Source organism: Petaurus breviceps, unplaced genomic scaffold (genome assembly GCF_028583685.1).
Source record: "Petaurus breviceps papuanus isolate PSGF00001 unplaced genomic scaffold, PetGlider_PUasm1.0 176, whole genome shotgun sequence".
Lineage (NCBI taxonomy): Eukaryota > Metazoa > Chordata > Mammalia > Diprotodontia > Petauridae > Petaurus > Petaurus breviceps.
In genome coordinates this window covers 3,832,893-3,848,532 of record NW_027185771.1, presented here as the reverse complement: position 1 = coordinate 3,848,532, position 15,640 = coordinate 3,832,893, and the positions used below count along the sequence as shown (strand labels likewise).

At 43.8% G+C, this 15,640-nt stretch overlaps 2 protein-coding genes across 2 annotated transcripts in view; one reads left to right on the top strand and one right to left on the bottom strand.

Moving 5' to 3' along the window:
• Positions 1–176: 176 nt before the first annotated feature.
• On the bottom strand, positions 177–2,572 carry LOC138159289 (tigger transposable element-derived protein 1-like). Its single transcript, XM_069085504.1, has one exon. The coding sequence runs from the start codon at positions 2,038–2,040 to the stop codon at positions 394–396; it is 1,647 nt and encodes a 548-aa protein (XP_068941605.1). The 5' UTR covers positions 2,041–2,572; the 3' UTR covers positions 177–393.
• Positions 2,573–2,687: 115 nt separating this feature from the next.
• The window catches only part of LOC138159288 (mitochondrial inner membrane m-AAA protease component AFG3L1-like), a 35,362-nt gene continuing 22,409 nt past the window's right edge, over positions 2,688–15,640 (top strand). The window contains exons 1-5 of the mRNA XM_069085502.1: positions 2,688–2,931; positions 9,523–9,601; positions 10,228–10,296; positions 12,588–12,682; positions 13,144–13,293. Coding sequence (XP_068941603.1) covers positions 2,794–2,931; positions 9,523–9,601; positions 10,228–10,296; positions 12,588–12,682; positions 13,144–13,293 — 531 coding nt within the window. The 5' untranslated portion in view covers positions 2,688–2,793. The remainder of the gene's footprint in view (positions 2,932–9,522; positions 9,602–10,227; positions 10,297–12,587; positions 12,683–13,143; positions 13,294–15,640) is intronic.

Genomic DNA, 15,640 nt, shown 5'->3' with positions numbered 1-15,640 from the left:
TACACCTCTCCACACCTCGAGACACATACCAACAGGATACAAAGTTGGAAATAAGCTTCTGGACATCTGATTCTCAAATCTTTAAACATAATTGCTCCAACTCTAGAATATCAGTAACTATCTTGAGTGTGTTGGGTGTAGCTCCTTGCCTTTTAAAAACACAAATTTAAGGAGCATTTCTAGAATTAAAATTTAATATTTATAAGTTACAAAATGAAAATACCATAACTAAAAATAACAAACTCTGGCTTGCCCTGCAAAATGAGACATCACATTGTGGGAAGGAGGCAGGAAAACATTATGATCCTTTTCTACATCATGAAAATCTCCCTTGTTGCTATTTCATTTTCCTTGATCACTTTACTAAGAAAATTTTTGCCCCCCAAAACCACCCTAAGATAGTTGCTTTGAACGTCGTTTCTTCTCATTGTACAGCTCTCTATAACAGCTTATTGTGTCATTGACTCCTCTTGAAACTTTAAATTTCCTCTCACTATTGGGATCATGATTTGCAAGGATTTGTATGCCTGCCTCAAAATGGGAAAAGGCTTCAGACAGTTCTTTTGTGGTCAATTGTCGGAGGATGGGTGGAGCATCTTCATTCTCTTCCTTTTCTTCTGCAGCTCGCTCTTGTTCCACTTGCATAAGTTCCTCATTGGACAAGTCTTCATCATGGGACTGTAGTAACTGAACCACATCTGTTTCTACAACTTCTCCAAAGCCTAGGTCATTTGCAAGGGCCACAATGCCTTGCTGAATCTGTGTAATGGTTTCTATTTGAGAAACATCATGAAGATGCACACATTCAGGCCATATTTTTTCCCACACTCTATTCATCAGTGACGGTTCAAGTTCATCCCACGCTTCGGCAATGTTATCCACAGCATTCATAATGTTGTAGTTTCTCCAAAATTCCCTGACTGTGCCCTTATCCTCTCCATCAGTCCCTCCTATTAGATATTGAAAAGTCTTCCTCAGATAATGAGCCTTGAAGGTAGAGATCACACCTTGACCCATGGGTTGGACGGGGTCAGCTTTGTTTTCAGTGAGGTATTCTACTCTTACATTATCAGAGAGATCGCTTAAATTTACAGGGTGACACGGGGCATTTTCTAGGATGAGTAATGCTTTGTTGGCAAGATTATTTTGGGCACAGTACTTTTCAACAGCAGGGCAAAAAAAGTATGTAAACCATTCGTGAAAGATGCTCCTTGTTACCCAGGCCTTTTTGTTGGAGCGCCAAATCACTGGCAGGTTTGGCTTAGAGTAGCCCTTCATAGCCTTGGGATTTTCAGAATGGTACACCAGCAAAGGTTTCAACTTAAAGTCACCAGCAGCATTGCCTCCTAGAAGAAGCATTAGGCGATCTTTAGCAGATCCAAGCCCTCGGGCAGCATTCTCTTCCACAGAAAGAAATGTCTTTTCGGGCATACGCTTCCAGTAAAGTCCTGTCTCTCCAATGTTAAAAACGTGGTGAGGCGTGTACCCACCCTTCTGGATGATGCTTTTCAGCACTTGCGAATACTTGGGCTCACCAGCCGCGCGTGCGCCGGCAGTTTCGTTACTCACCTTGAAACTGGGCAAACCGTGTCTTTCCTTAAACCTCACAAACCACCCCCGGCTGGCACTAAACGTCTCCATTTGCGAGCCTTCCCCTTGCTCGCGCTGCAGATGGTCAAACAGGTTCTTGGCCTTTTCCTGGATGATCAGGGTGCTCATGGGCTCCTGCCGCCGGTTCTGATCTAAGATCCACGCGCTGAGCAGGCGCTCCATGTTCTCCATCACCGCGCTGCGATGCCGGGTCAGCTGGGTGACCCGCAGCGGCGACGCGGCTTCGGAGCTAGCTTTTATCTTTTCTCTGTTGTCCCGAATGGTGGCCACGGTGGAGATGGCCAGCCCCAGGGCCTTCGCGATCTGGCTGAGCTTCTCGCCCTCCTCAAACCTCCGCAACACTTCCAGCTTCACGTCTAAAGTGATGGCTTTGCGCTCCCTCTTGGCGCATCTGATGCTTGTCACACTGAGAGGCCTCTTCCCTGGCATGTTCACTTCCAGAGTCCCAACCCTCGTTTGGTGGCTGAGGCCTCTTCTGCTTGGGGCGGGGAGAGGATGGCGGCCTCCTTCCTCTGCTGGGCTCAGCCCAGGACTAGGCAGAGGAGGGCCAGCCAAGGTCGAGGCCCTTACTGCCCACCAGCGGGCCCTGGCCTCAGCTTTACTCTTGCCCCGGCTCGGGGCCCTCTAGGATGGCTCAATTCTCAGCAAACAGAAACATGGGTGGTGGTGGGGGCGGTTCGGGAAGGGGGTGCTGTGAGCTAGGAGGAATTCAAATTTCTGTTAAGTGGGAGAGAGCCGGGACACAAGGTGAAGGGGTTCCCCTCTTTGATTTCTTCTGTCACGGTTAAAGATCCTGAATCGCAGCTGAAAGGCAAGGGACACCTGTATTAGTTCCGGGACTGGAACACAGGAGGGGCGAAAGACTTCGATTCAATGGGAGGACCCCGGAAGTAGGCGTCTGGGAAGGTGCCTGCACTCGGCATCACCCAGTGCCGGGCGCGCAGATGGAGGGGACCGGAGGTGCCGGGCACTGTCACACCGCGCGCCGGGGCCGGACGCTGCGCCTATTTCCTGGCTTTTTTTTCAAAGACAGGTTCCGCCGTAGACACCTAAACTGGGGGCCTGGCGGGCTCACTACGCATGAGCACTGAGGGGCCGTCAGGGGGTGTGGCGCGACTATGACCGCTTGGCTCCTGCGCCGGCGCGCGTGTGCCCGGGCGGCGCGAGGTCAAGGGGTGGGGCATGTCGCACAGGCTGCTGGCCGCGGTGGGGAGCCGGCCAGCGGCTCTGCCACTGGCCTCGCTGTGGCGATGCGGCTGGGGCACCAGGAATCACGGCACGGTCCGAGTGGGCCTCAGGGCGCTACGCACCACGCGGCAGGTGAGCGGGGGAGCCGGCGCCGGCCTGTTTCCGGCGGGTGCCGAGGGTGGTGTTTCTTGCCTCAGCGCCTTGATGACGCCATCAGGGCGCGCCGGATGCGCGGGGGACGCCGAGGGGTCGCGCAGGGTGGGGCGGGCTCCTGGTGGCTGTCCGGCCTGCGTTGGGAACTAGACCTGTAAGGGACCTCCGAGCTCGTCCCCTCCCCCTGCTCCTCCTCCGGTCCTCCTGTCCTGCTCCCACCTTGACTTTAGGTGTGGCCGTCTCCTCTCCCTCTTCGGCCCAGCCGTTCGCACGCTCTTTTCCCCTTCATTAGACTGGGAGTTCCTGGAGAGCCGGGACCTCGCTTTGCTTTTTTGCGAATCCCCAGCGCTCGATACATAGGCTCTTAAATGCTTATTGACCGATTGCTTGGCCCTCTTTCCTAAGATTTCCCCTCCCCTCCCTCCGCCGAGGCACGCGTGCAGTTCATTCACCCATCCCAGGCGAACGGGATCAGTGCAGAGCACCGAGCTAGGCGCCCGGGAGCCCGAGTGAATAGGAGATAAGCGAGGTCCCTGTTCTCCAGGAAGGATGAGACACACCCGCAGCCGAGTCAGTACATTTGGCTGAACTCTGGCTATAAGTCACGAAATCACGTGCCCACGGGTGCAAAGGGCCGCAGGTGAAGCGGAGGGGGCAGGAGGAGAATGGGAAGTTTCACGGAAACCTAGAATGTGGGGTGGAAGTTGTTGTTCTACCCGCCCCCCTCCATAGAGATGTACTGAGAGAAGGTGACTCAGCCCTCGGGGCAGAGATGGACATCTAGATAGAGCTAGCTTCTGCTGATTGACCAGCCTTACTAAATGGATGAGTTTTTATGCACTGCTTTTCTCCTTTACATTCTCATGCACCTGCAGTACTTAAGCCATGAAAATCAGCCCACATTAATCAGCACTTACCATGTGTCAGGTACCATGCTAAATGCTGGTAATCCAGAGGAGGGCAAAAAAAACCCATGTTTCCGGCTTTCAAGGAGTCAGAGTGTGCAAACAGGATATGTACAGGGCAAATTATAGATAATCTCAGAGAGAAGAGCGCCCACAATTAGTAGACATGAGGAGTATGGTGTAGTGTAGATGAGGAATGCAGTAAAGGAGACTGAAGAGGAGCAGTCAGAGGTAGAAACAGGAGAGAGCAGTGTCAGGAAAACCTAGAGAGAAAAGACTATCAGGGAGAAAAAGATAATTGACTGTGTCAAAGGCTGCAGAGGGTCAAGAAGGATGAAGATGGGAAAAAAAAAACATTGGAATTGAGAATTAAGACATTATTGGTAACTTCACAGAAAGTAGTTTTAACTCTTGATGAGGTTAAAAACCAAACTGAAAAAAGTGAGAGGAAAGGAAGTGGAAGCACCTATTGTAGATGATCTTTTTTTGGAGCTTAAGGCAGGGATGGGTGGATAAAGTGAGAATTTTTTGAAGGGGAGGGGAAGCATTCATAGGCATATTTGTAGGTAGTAGACAGGGAAGTAACAGAAAGTGGGAATATGATAGAGGAAATCATCTGGATAAAACAGGGTGGAATGGGATCAGTTGTGCTTCTGGATGGGTTTGCCTTAACAAGGAGAAGGGCCATTTCATGTGAGATGGGTTGAGGAAGGAAGTGGCAGGAAGCATCTGAGTGATGGGAAAGGAGGGGTATAGAAGGGAAGACAGTGGATGGTGGAGTAATCTAAGACAGTGGCTTGGCAGGGCAAGATCTTTGATAGAAAAAGGAGGCAAGAAACTTGAGAGAAGATGTCATTGTAGAGTTGAATTAGTTCACCAGGGGCTCAGGTTGGGAAAGAAAAGAGAGTGCATAGCTGGTGTAGGGAAAAAACGGAGGGTTATAGAGATTGGAGGTCATGGTAAAGTCAAAGACTAAGTTTTGGGTGGCAAGGCTTAGGGAGTGATAGAATGAATAATTTCCGTTACAAACACGTAAGTGTCACACTTGGGTGATAGCAAGATCAAAGATAGGACCATTTTGGTGTAGTTAGGATAGAAATTAATAATGTTGAGAAATTGTGAGATAAGATTAATGTGTTTGAGGGGAGTATCAATACATATATCAAAGTCTGCTATCATGAAGGCAGGAGTTAGAGAGGAGAAAGACTATGAATCAGGCATTGAACTTAGAGAAAAAAGAAAGGAAATTGTCTTGGAGGTTGGTAGACAGCAGCCACCAGAATCTTAACTGAATGATGAATACATGTATTGAATGAAAGAAGAGAGAGAGGGGCGGCCAGGTAGCACAGCGAGTAAGAGCACCGGCTCCAGTGTTGGGACGACCTGGAGATTGAATCCCGGGCTCAGACACTCAGCACCACATCCAGAAATAACTGGCCGTGTAACCTTGAGCAAGTTACTTAACCCTGATTGCTTAAAAAAAAAAAAGAGAGAGAGAGAGAAAAATAGCCAACAAAATACTTAAGTTACTGTCTTGATATTAGTTGACACAATAATGCTTTAAAATTTGCAGTATTTTATGCTACTTCATTTGAGCCTTTAAACACTGAGTCTGTAAGGTGAGTTCTACAGTTATTATCCCCATTTTACAGATGCATCGTGGTACTCAGAGTGGTCAGCGACTTCAGTGTGTTCATAAAACCAGGGTCAGAGACAGGCTTTGAACCTGGGGCTTCCTGACTTGAAACCAGCATTTCATTCACTCTGACACACCCCTTTTCCTTTTGTGGGCTAGGTCTTGGAGGGAGATTCCATCCTAACTCTCAGCCAGCTTAAATATCAGCTATTCAAGACCATTAGGGAGGATAAAATGGATACAATTGCTTCCACATGAGGTGATGATGTTCAGTTCAAGAGAATACCTAGAATGGGGTTGGGGCCCTTTGACTGAATCCAGTTCAAAAGGTTGCCCTTGAGGACTTAGAGGGCCACATGTAGCCAACCTTGAGACCACAGGTTCCCCACCCCTAATCTAGAATATTACAGTGGGAAGACCCTGGAGGTAGTTGAGGGGTAGTGGGAGAAGTGGAGCACTTGCAATCACAGCTAAATCACAGTTTTAGAGCTAGAAGGGACCTCCAGCGGTGTCTGATCCCACCCTCTCATTTTACGGTTGTTGAAGCTATGGCTGAGAGAAGCCAAGTGACTTACCCTAGGTCACACATGGAGCCGGTAGTATGGCAGAGCCCCGGCTTACACCCAGCTCCTCTGACTCCAAACCAATGGCTTTTCACAGTGTGCTGTACAGCCTTCATTCAGATCCCAGCTTTGTTATTTACTCTGGGTCACTAAGAGGCAAGTGACTTAATTTATTTGAGCCTTGGTTTACTCATAGGTCAAGTGTCAATAGACAAGATGCACGTCCAACTCTAAAATCCTCTGATCTAATGCGTTTAGAGATTGCCAAGCCCAGTTCCCTCATTTGACAGTCAAGACATTTGTCAAAGATCCTAGAGCTGGATTATGGGGATGATGATAATAACAGCTACTTACATTTTCTATAGCACTTTGTTCCACTGTGTTAATTGGATTATGTTACAGTCTCATTTGATCCCCATCACAACCCTGGGACGGAGGTGCTATAATTATCATCCCCATTTTATAGTTGAGGAAATTGAGGTGAACAGGGTTGAGTGACAGGTCCAGGGTCACACAGCTAGTGTCAGAAGCTGGATTCAAACTCAGGTCTTCCTGATTCTAGGCCTAACGCCACTGAGCTTCCTTGTGCCATCTGAGCAGGACTTTGGAGCCTGGGTAGGAGGTCCACAGTTGGATGATAGGGAGACACTTCACATGTAGACAGTAGTGTGAACAAAAGCACAAAGAGGGAATATGGGGAAAGTAATGATGACTGGCCAGAGTCTAGAGAATTCCAGGAGGTATAGAATATGGTGAGACACCTGGAATGTGAAGGGCCTTGAACTGGATCGGCTTTAATGGTCTCTTAATCCTCTACTTCTCTCAGTCTCTCAAACATGTAGCGTATCTTTCTCTGCCACTTTAATAGCCAAAAGTATAGAATGAGCTCATAAAATCACAGAATTTAGAACTGCAAGAGACTTGAGAGATTATCTAATCCAGTCCCTTCTTTCATTTTGCCATTGGAGAAACTGAGACCTGTAGTGGATGTTACACTGATAGTACCAGAACTGGCTTTCAAATCTAAGCCTCTGGCTACAAATCTGTTCTTCTTCTTTTCCCTTCACTATGGTGTTGTTCCCACTTTAATAAAATGTCTGCCATCTCTTTGGAAAGACTTTTTTTGTTTTTTTTTTTTTTATTTTGTGGAGGACTGCATCTGTGGCACTTTATTTTTTAGATTGGGGAAACCCATTGAGCAGCATGGAGTAATGGTGAGAGTGCTGGTCCATGGAGTCAAAGGAGACTTTAGTTTGAATCCTACCTCTTATGCCTACTGGCTTTGTGACCATTAGCAAGTACCTTGTTGTCCTCTGAGACTCCATTTCCTTATCTGTATAAAAGAAATATTAAGACCTGTATAGTTCCTACCTCAGAGTTGTGAGGACTCTGAGTTAATGTAGGGATAGGACTTGGTAAGTCTTTAGGTGCTGTCTGAATGTTAACAGCTGTTGTTATTTTGCTTTCTACTCCAGTTTCTACACAAATTTTAGTAGTTTGATCTTTGAATACCACCATTTTGGGGGCAGCTCTGGGCTGTGTTCTGTTCTGTTTTACATAGATTATCTGATTGCCTCTGAACAGGATTCCTGCAGGCTTAATTTAGCTTCACATGGTGTGAATTCCTGTTAACTATAGATGACCTTTTAAAAAATATTTTTTTCTTTATTAAATGTAAAAGCAATTTTTAACGTTTGTTTTTTAAAATTCTCTCCTTCCCTCTCTCCCCACCTGCCTTCTTGAGAAGGCAAGCTGTTTGATATATACATGTGTAGTTTTGCAAAACATAATTTCTGTATTGGTCATGTTGTGAAAGAAAACACAGACCAAAAAAACCCATGATAAATATAAAGTGATAAATAGTAGATTGCATTTTCCATCATGAGTCCTTTGGAATTGCCTCATATCATTATGCTGCTGAGAATAGCAAAGTCATTCACAGTTGATCAATGTATAATGTTGCTGTTACTATGTATAGTGTTCTTCTGGTTCTGCTCATTTCACTTTGCATCAGTTCATATAAGTCTTCCCATGTTTTTCTGAGGCATCCTGCTTGTCATTTCTTAGCGTACAATAGTATTGCATCACAATCATATGCCATAACTTGTCCAGACATTCCCCAGTTGATGGGCAATCACCTTTCTAATTTGGCTTTACTTTTAAATTCTTACTTCAATCCTACTTTGGGCCCCAGAAGTGACAGAACCCTGCAGAAAGTCAGCAAACACAATGTGAAGGCATTTGAGAGAACTTAGTTGCTAATGATGAATGATGTATATTAACTTTCATGTCTAATTTGTAGGTATTATTCACCAAGAACTTTCTTACTCTTGACCAATAGAGGATATATTTGTCTGCCTCTGTCTGTCTGTCGTCTGTCTAGCTACCTATCTATCTAGATATAGATAGATATATTTTTGGCCCAAACCTGTGTCTTTGGTACAAGGAGCTCCCAGGGAGGAAACTCCCTCTGATAGTATGGATTCACAACCATTTTGTAACTTAAAATATTCCAGAGTTCCCTAGGGTGCTGAGCAGTTACATGAGTTTGCCAACCAGATGGTGTCAGGTAGAACTGGAACCTAGGTCTTCTTAATTCCTGGGCTAGCTCTCTCTCTACCATCCCATACCTTAGAGCTAGAAAGTCCAGAGTTCAGGTCTTACCTTTGATACCTACTGACTCTCTGACCCTGGGCCCATTGCCTAACCTCTCAGGGCCTTAAGGTGGAGTTGCTGATAAGTGTTGGTAGTGGGGGTTTCTTCAAAACTATCGAAGTCACAGTTCCAGTAAAAAAAAATGAAAAAACGTACACCCACTATCATGTCCTGAGCTTTTGTTGTGGTACATTTACCATCATAGAATTTGACCTGGAGTAACTGTGTTCATATGCGTCTATAACTGTTGTGTTTGAATTTGATATTGTAAGAAATAAATAAAAAACAATTCCCACTCTTCTAAAGTATGCAATAAAAACAAAAGCATTTTTCTCTCTGGGCTGAAGCTCTCTATCAAGAATAAATGGAGTTTGTGTAATCTCTATTTTTGCTTTTCTTGATTCCAGAGGCAAATAAAAAAGATATTTTCTAGATTGCCTAAAGCAGAATCCTAACGCCTTTTGGTATTTTCATCCTATCTGGCTTCATTTTTTCTCAGAAAGGTATATTATTGTGACAGTAATAATCCAATAGTCAGGAATGCCTGAAGCAAGCAGTATTTAGATTTTCTGCCTCTAACAGCAGGGGTTATAAAAATTTTCCATATATTACTGTGGTGAATCTAGTTTATATTTCCCCTGTCAGAATCACTTTTTTCACATTATGTAAGCAGAACGATCAAGATTGTAGGTTTAAACCTCAACCCTATCCCTGTCCCCTTAGGGATCCATAACCCTCAAAGTGAGAAAGTGTTCTAATATGTTGCTGGTGCAGAGGATACTGATTATCTTTAATGTTTTAATGTCTCCAGGGAATCCACTTTCAGCAGCTCGTTCTGCAGGGAAGACTGACATCATTTTCCCAGTGGCTGTATTCAAAAGCTCCCAAAGGTACATACTTTTCTTCAGAAGTTCTCTAGAAGTATATTTTTTTTACAGGAATTCAAAAAGCAACTTTGTCATTGACTGCGAATGAGTTGGGGACAAGTGGCTCGCCTCCTTAGTGCAGTAAGGGAGGTGGAGGACACTGTAGAAGGGAGCAAAACTTTTTCAGAAGGAAGTTGACTCATGAGTCCTCTTAAGGCTGTTTGAAGTAATAGGGTCAGAACCTTGTTTACTTTTATCAGAGAGCTGAGTGTGTTTCTTTTAGCAAAGTGAAAGTAGAAGGTATATGCAGGCTAGACTCATGGAGAAGAAGTGTTAAGAAACCAAAGCTGGGAAATAGATTCATCATTGGTAGAAGTAGTAGGAGGTTGTATAAAATGAGGGACAGGATATCCAGAAAGCATGCGACAGAACCTGCAGGCTAGAGAGCTGACGGCCATTCCCGTTGGGATTTCTGGCATCCTGCTTGCTAGGAAATATGGGTCTAAATGTTGATTCTAGCAAACACGAGTGGGAAAGGCCCAGGTCCTATCCCAGTTTCTCTCTCCTGAATTGATGTTACATAAGGACTTTTGAAAGCTTGTGTGATTGATGACATTAAAGGCCTAGAAACTAATCATTTTGTCTCTAAGGCTTTGAGAAGTATTTTAAGAGGAATGGAAGGAGCACAGGCAAAGAAGAACCAGCACCTCCAAAGAAAGGTAAAGGAGCCCCCCCAACTGCCGTGGTTTGCATCTAAGCATTTTTTAAATTAAAGAATTCTTATTGGGATCATGCATGATGACCCACTGTTCACATCCCAAGGAAAACGGGTTTGGATTGGGATGCCAACTTCTCTTTTTTACCCTTTTGTGGACCCTGCCTATTATCTCCAGCTGTCTAAGTTCATCACATCATTCCTTTGTTTTGGTCTACAAACACTGCTATTCTAGTCTTAAGCCTTGAAATAGGCTCCTAAATTACATTCTCTAATGCAGTCGGCTATGGACCTCATTTGTGATCCCACCAGATTCCAGAACTGAAAATTCAGGACCATTCACATTGTGTATCACCACAGCCTTTTCCTCCCAAGGCAGCTCTGGTGTAGTAGGAAGAAACCTGGGCAGGCTTCTGGCTCCAGGAGAACTGGTTTCAAGTCCTGCCTTGTCTAATTGTTGACTGGCCACTTTGGGCAGCTGAATTCACCTCTGTTTTTTCTTCTGTAACATGTCCATTGAAGTCCTCGTACTTCATACTTCATAGGACCATTCTGGGTGCTCTATGAATAACCTCTTATTCTTAGGTAACTGAAAAGTTGCTCAACTATCTTCTTGTTTATTGTTTCATGTCTTGTTCAGAATGAGAGCATATAAAGACAATCTGTTTGTCAGTGCTGACCTTGGATGCTACTGGAATTAGTTCATAGCAGAGAAATTCTGCCATCATTTTCCTTTGGAAGCAGGTTGTCCTTTGTGCTGGGCCTCTCAGTATTCTAGAAAATTTAAATAAAGCAGCATCATTTACTTAGCATGATGTTAGTAATTCATTCTTACCTCAAATATTCTTCCTTCTTATCATCTTGAGATATAAAATGGTGATAGGGTAGGAAGGGAAAGGAAAGGAAGCATTTATGTAGTACCTACTTATGTGCCAGGCGCTTCACTCAGTAAGCACTTTTATGAATATTAGCTCATTCATATAAAAACATGAATGAGGGGCGGCTAGGTGGTACAGTGAATAGAGCACTGGCCCCAGAGTCAGGAGGACCTGAGTTCAAATCCAGCCTCAGACACTTAACACTTACTAGCCATGTGACCTTGGGCAAGTCACTTAACCCCAATTGCCCTGCCTTCTGCCCTCCCAAAAGCAAAAAAAAACAAAAACATGACTGAGTATGATTATTCTGCAAAGGGAAAGAGTTTTCATAGGAGCATAGTAGATTTTAATAATCTTAATATAGAAATACAAAGATTACTTAAGTCGAGATTTTTCTATAAATTTTTAGCTTTTTAAACCCTAACTTGCCCTTGGAAGGAAATAAGGAGTCTGTAGGGACTTCAACCACAGCTATGTGCAGTTTACAAAAACTTGGATAGCTATAGCAAGCTCCATCTCTGAGAAGACGTTCTGTCGCAAAGTCTTTGATTAGAAGAAATGATGAAATAAAGCTCCACGCATATGTAAAAGAGAAGTATCAACACTGAGAGGCAGGGGCAAAGCCCCCACAGAGCAGTGTCCACACCAGCCTCCAGAACAGTGTCTACACCAGCTAAAGTCTGCAGGAACTCCTGGTACTGTGAGGTTTGTGACTTGCAGTTCCTGCTTTGAATATAAGACTCCTGACCCTCAAGGACCTACTGCTGATGCTGGCACAGATCCTTCCTCTGCAGGCCTGAAGTCATACACTGACCGAGAAATTGAGCAGGTAGACCTGACAGGCACCTGAGGCTGATGCTTAATGTTAACTCTTAATTTTCTTAAAAAGACACTTTAGAGACAGAGACCAGGGTAGCACTAGTGAAAGAGGTTTTCTTGAGGCCTTTGTGTAGTGCAAACAGATGCAGATGGCTTTTGTGGCATCCAGTGGATCCCCTTTCTTGGACATTCTTGAATCATTTTTTGATTCAATGAAGATCAAGTTAGAGGCCAGTGACCAGTCTTCTAGGGTTGTTAATATTTGTGTAGTTCTTATGTCCCTTTCTAGGAGGCTTCAGATATTTTATTGATCCATCGGTTTCTGTGGATCTTCTATTAATTTTCAATAATCCACCCTGTCTTTCACAGAAGTGACTGAGTCTTGTTAGTCTCTTTCTTACTAACTTGCTCTACCTTAGTTCTCATTACCATTATGAGAAGTTGAATTTCCTGCTCAGCCCTTGGCTTTTTTTTTTTTAGCCTGGTATTCTCTGTCTCCCCCCTCCCACTACAGTGACCAGTTTCTGAATAGGATAATGGTTACTATTTCTGGAAGTCATTTGCTGGTTATCTCAGGCCAAACTTTGTTTTCTCCTAGATACTGATGAATCAAAGGATCATGGACTGGGAGGAAATGGTGGCAAGAGAGGAGGGAAGAAGGATGATTTTGCATGGTGGAAACGGATACAGAAGGTGTGTAGAGTTCCCCAGACATACATCATATTAATCTAAACCTAAATATGCAACCGTAGCCTCTGCTGGGCTCTTTTCTCAAGTGACAGTTAACTATGGAATTTGAAACTTTGGACAGTCAAATTCTTAAATGTCCTTAGGTTTGCTGCATTAGTAATTATATACCTTGTTCAAAGAGCTTCCTTAGTTGATTAAAAAAAAAAGCACTACCAAGTCTTATGAAAACATTCAAGTAGGATAGAACCTGTATACAGATTTTTAACCCGAAAATCAGGCTTTTATAATGGAATGCAGCTATTGAGTACTTAGAAAACAGAAACAGTAAAACAGACTAGGTATTTTACAATATGGGAAGTTTGGGGGCAACTCCAGTGATAAAGCTCAAAGAAAAAGAAAGCTATTTCCATGCTTCTCAGAAAATCCTTTCATTTGTGTGAAATTCATTGGTTTCTTTTCCACAGGGAGAGTTCCCTTGGGACAACAAAGAGTTCCGTAATCTGGCTGTCATGGGAGCAGGCTTCGCTATGGGATTTTTCTACTTCTATTTTCGAGATTCGGGAAAAGAAATCACTTGGAAGCATTTTGTACAGTATTACTTGGCCAGAGGACTGGTGAGGGAAAAAATATTGTGTTTGTGACAAAGAGAGACAGCAAAATTCTACCTTAACCTGTGTATTTGCATGATTTTCATACATATTTTGTTTTTGATTGAGGGTAACTAAGAAAAACAGCTGGTGCCTTTTTTCTGAAGCCTTGCATTAGATAATATGGAAGGATTGCTGCTTTTGGATATGAGCAGCTGAAGCATCTCTTTTAACCTTTTTGTGGTCATATCAAATGTACTTTTGTCTTTCTCCCATTTGTTGTGGAGGGAGGGGGTGGAAAATGATCATTTTTCATTACTGCTCAAGCTTACTTTCCTTACTTGTGATTCTCTCATCCTCTACTACTATTACATGCTTCATTATGACATGAAGGAGACTTGTCTTCAGGGGCTATATCAGCAGCTTTGGTAGGTGCTGCTAAAGTGGAAAGATCTCATAGAAGGCTTCAGACAAATTGTATGTCATATGTGTTTAGCAATGCAGGAAGCACATGACCAAAAAGCTGGTTCCCCCCTCAGTGATGAAGTTTTTCAACTACAAAGATTCACAAAGACTATCAGCTGACCCAGACTGGTAAAGGTGGCAGTGCTCATAGCCCCTTAGAAGCACTGAAATGAGCAGTGGTTTTAGAGCAGAACTGGGGTGGGGCCAGGTGACTTGTTATGTTGCTACTAGGAGTGTCCACTCTTAGCATGATCTTCTTCGCCTTTCATCCATACTCCTAGAAAGATGCCTTTCATAGGTGATCTCTAGAAACATTACCAGAAACTAGTACAGTTTCGTTTATCCATATAGTTTGCTATAGGACATCTAATACCTTTGTCAAAGGCCAGTGCATTATTTGGACTTGTTTTTCAAAAAGCAGCCCTTACACTTTAGAAACAACTGAATTCACAGAATTTCCAAGTCCACTTATTTTTATTTCTCTGTGCTAGAAAGAGGAGGTGAGACAGAGGGTGGCGTGCCCAATAGGCAGTGACTTCCCAGAGCTAGAAATTATTATTATTAGAGATTATTAGAGGGTTTTGAACTAGAACTGGGCTCTCCTCAAGCTACTCTGGGTCTAAGAAGTTTACAAACATAAAAACTTAGATACCAAAGCACCAAAGGATAGTGCTTAGCCCAGCTGGATGGGTACCTCCCTAGCAAGATTTTCTCTTGAGAAATAATACAAGATAAACATTTTATATATCCTTGGATAACTCATTTGTCTCTTTTATTCCTTAAGGGGCACTGATTTCATTATGTGTCAATATTGGTCTTAAGTACCAGGTGATAATGAAATTGGATAATAGTGGTATTTAATGGGCACTGTGCCACTTCAGATTTAGGAAAGAGTAGTCCTCAGTTTCCCATCTGACCTCAAAAGAACATTCGATAAAGGAAAATAGAGGGGGAGCTGGGTGGCGCAGTAAGTAGACGACCGGCTCTGAAGTCAGAAGGACTTGAGTTCAGATCCAGCCTCAGACACTTGACACTTAACTAGCTGGGTGACCTTGGGCAAGTCACTTAACCTCTGTTGCCTTACCCCCTTCAAGAAAAAAAGTTAAAAATGGAATTTTGAAGAGGTGAGGTGCCTCTTGTTTCCTTTTGATAAGGAAATCTTGAAATGATTGTCTTTAAATAAGAGAATTTAGATAGAAGTTCCATCTGGGCCCTTGATTGTCAGATTACCAGTACCAACATACTTCTGTTTTTATCACTATTCTAGGAAAGAATTGTCTCTTTCAGTCATTGGGTCAGAATCTGAACAGCAGGTGGATGAGCCAGGAATATTTGGGGCCTTGAAGATGCTAGATGTGTGAACTCTATTCCAATGGAATAGTTTTGCTTTTTCCCCAAGTGATCCTCAGGGTAGTTGTTTGGCACAACTGACAATAATGCACCCATTCTAGAAACTCAGCCTACACCTGAACTCCAGGGAGTATCTGTTTCATTCAAGGGTGTATAGTTTTTTCCCCAGTTAAATTCTGCCTGACTCTTTGTTCTGACTTAAAATCTACAATTAAAGTAAAATGTTTGTTCTCCCTTTGGGGGAGTCTAAACATGTCTTCCCCTCTGCAGATCATATTACTGATAGGTAATGTTTACCACTAGCTTTTGGGTCTCTTGTGTACAAGGAAGTTTAATATAGCATGGGAAACGATGAAGTGTGGGTATGAGTGCAGTGCCGTTTTTTTAGACCATGTGGTAAGCTGAACCAGGCTTCCTGAGACCTGTAGCCTCATCGCACGAAGAAGCTTATTTGTACATCCCAGCTCAAGATACAGTGTGGAGCAGCATATTCCATTGGCATCAGTCTTAATGCTTTCTAGGTATCAGGTGCAGACATACTGATATTGGTATAGGAGCC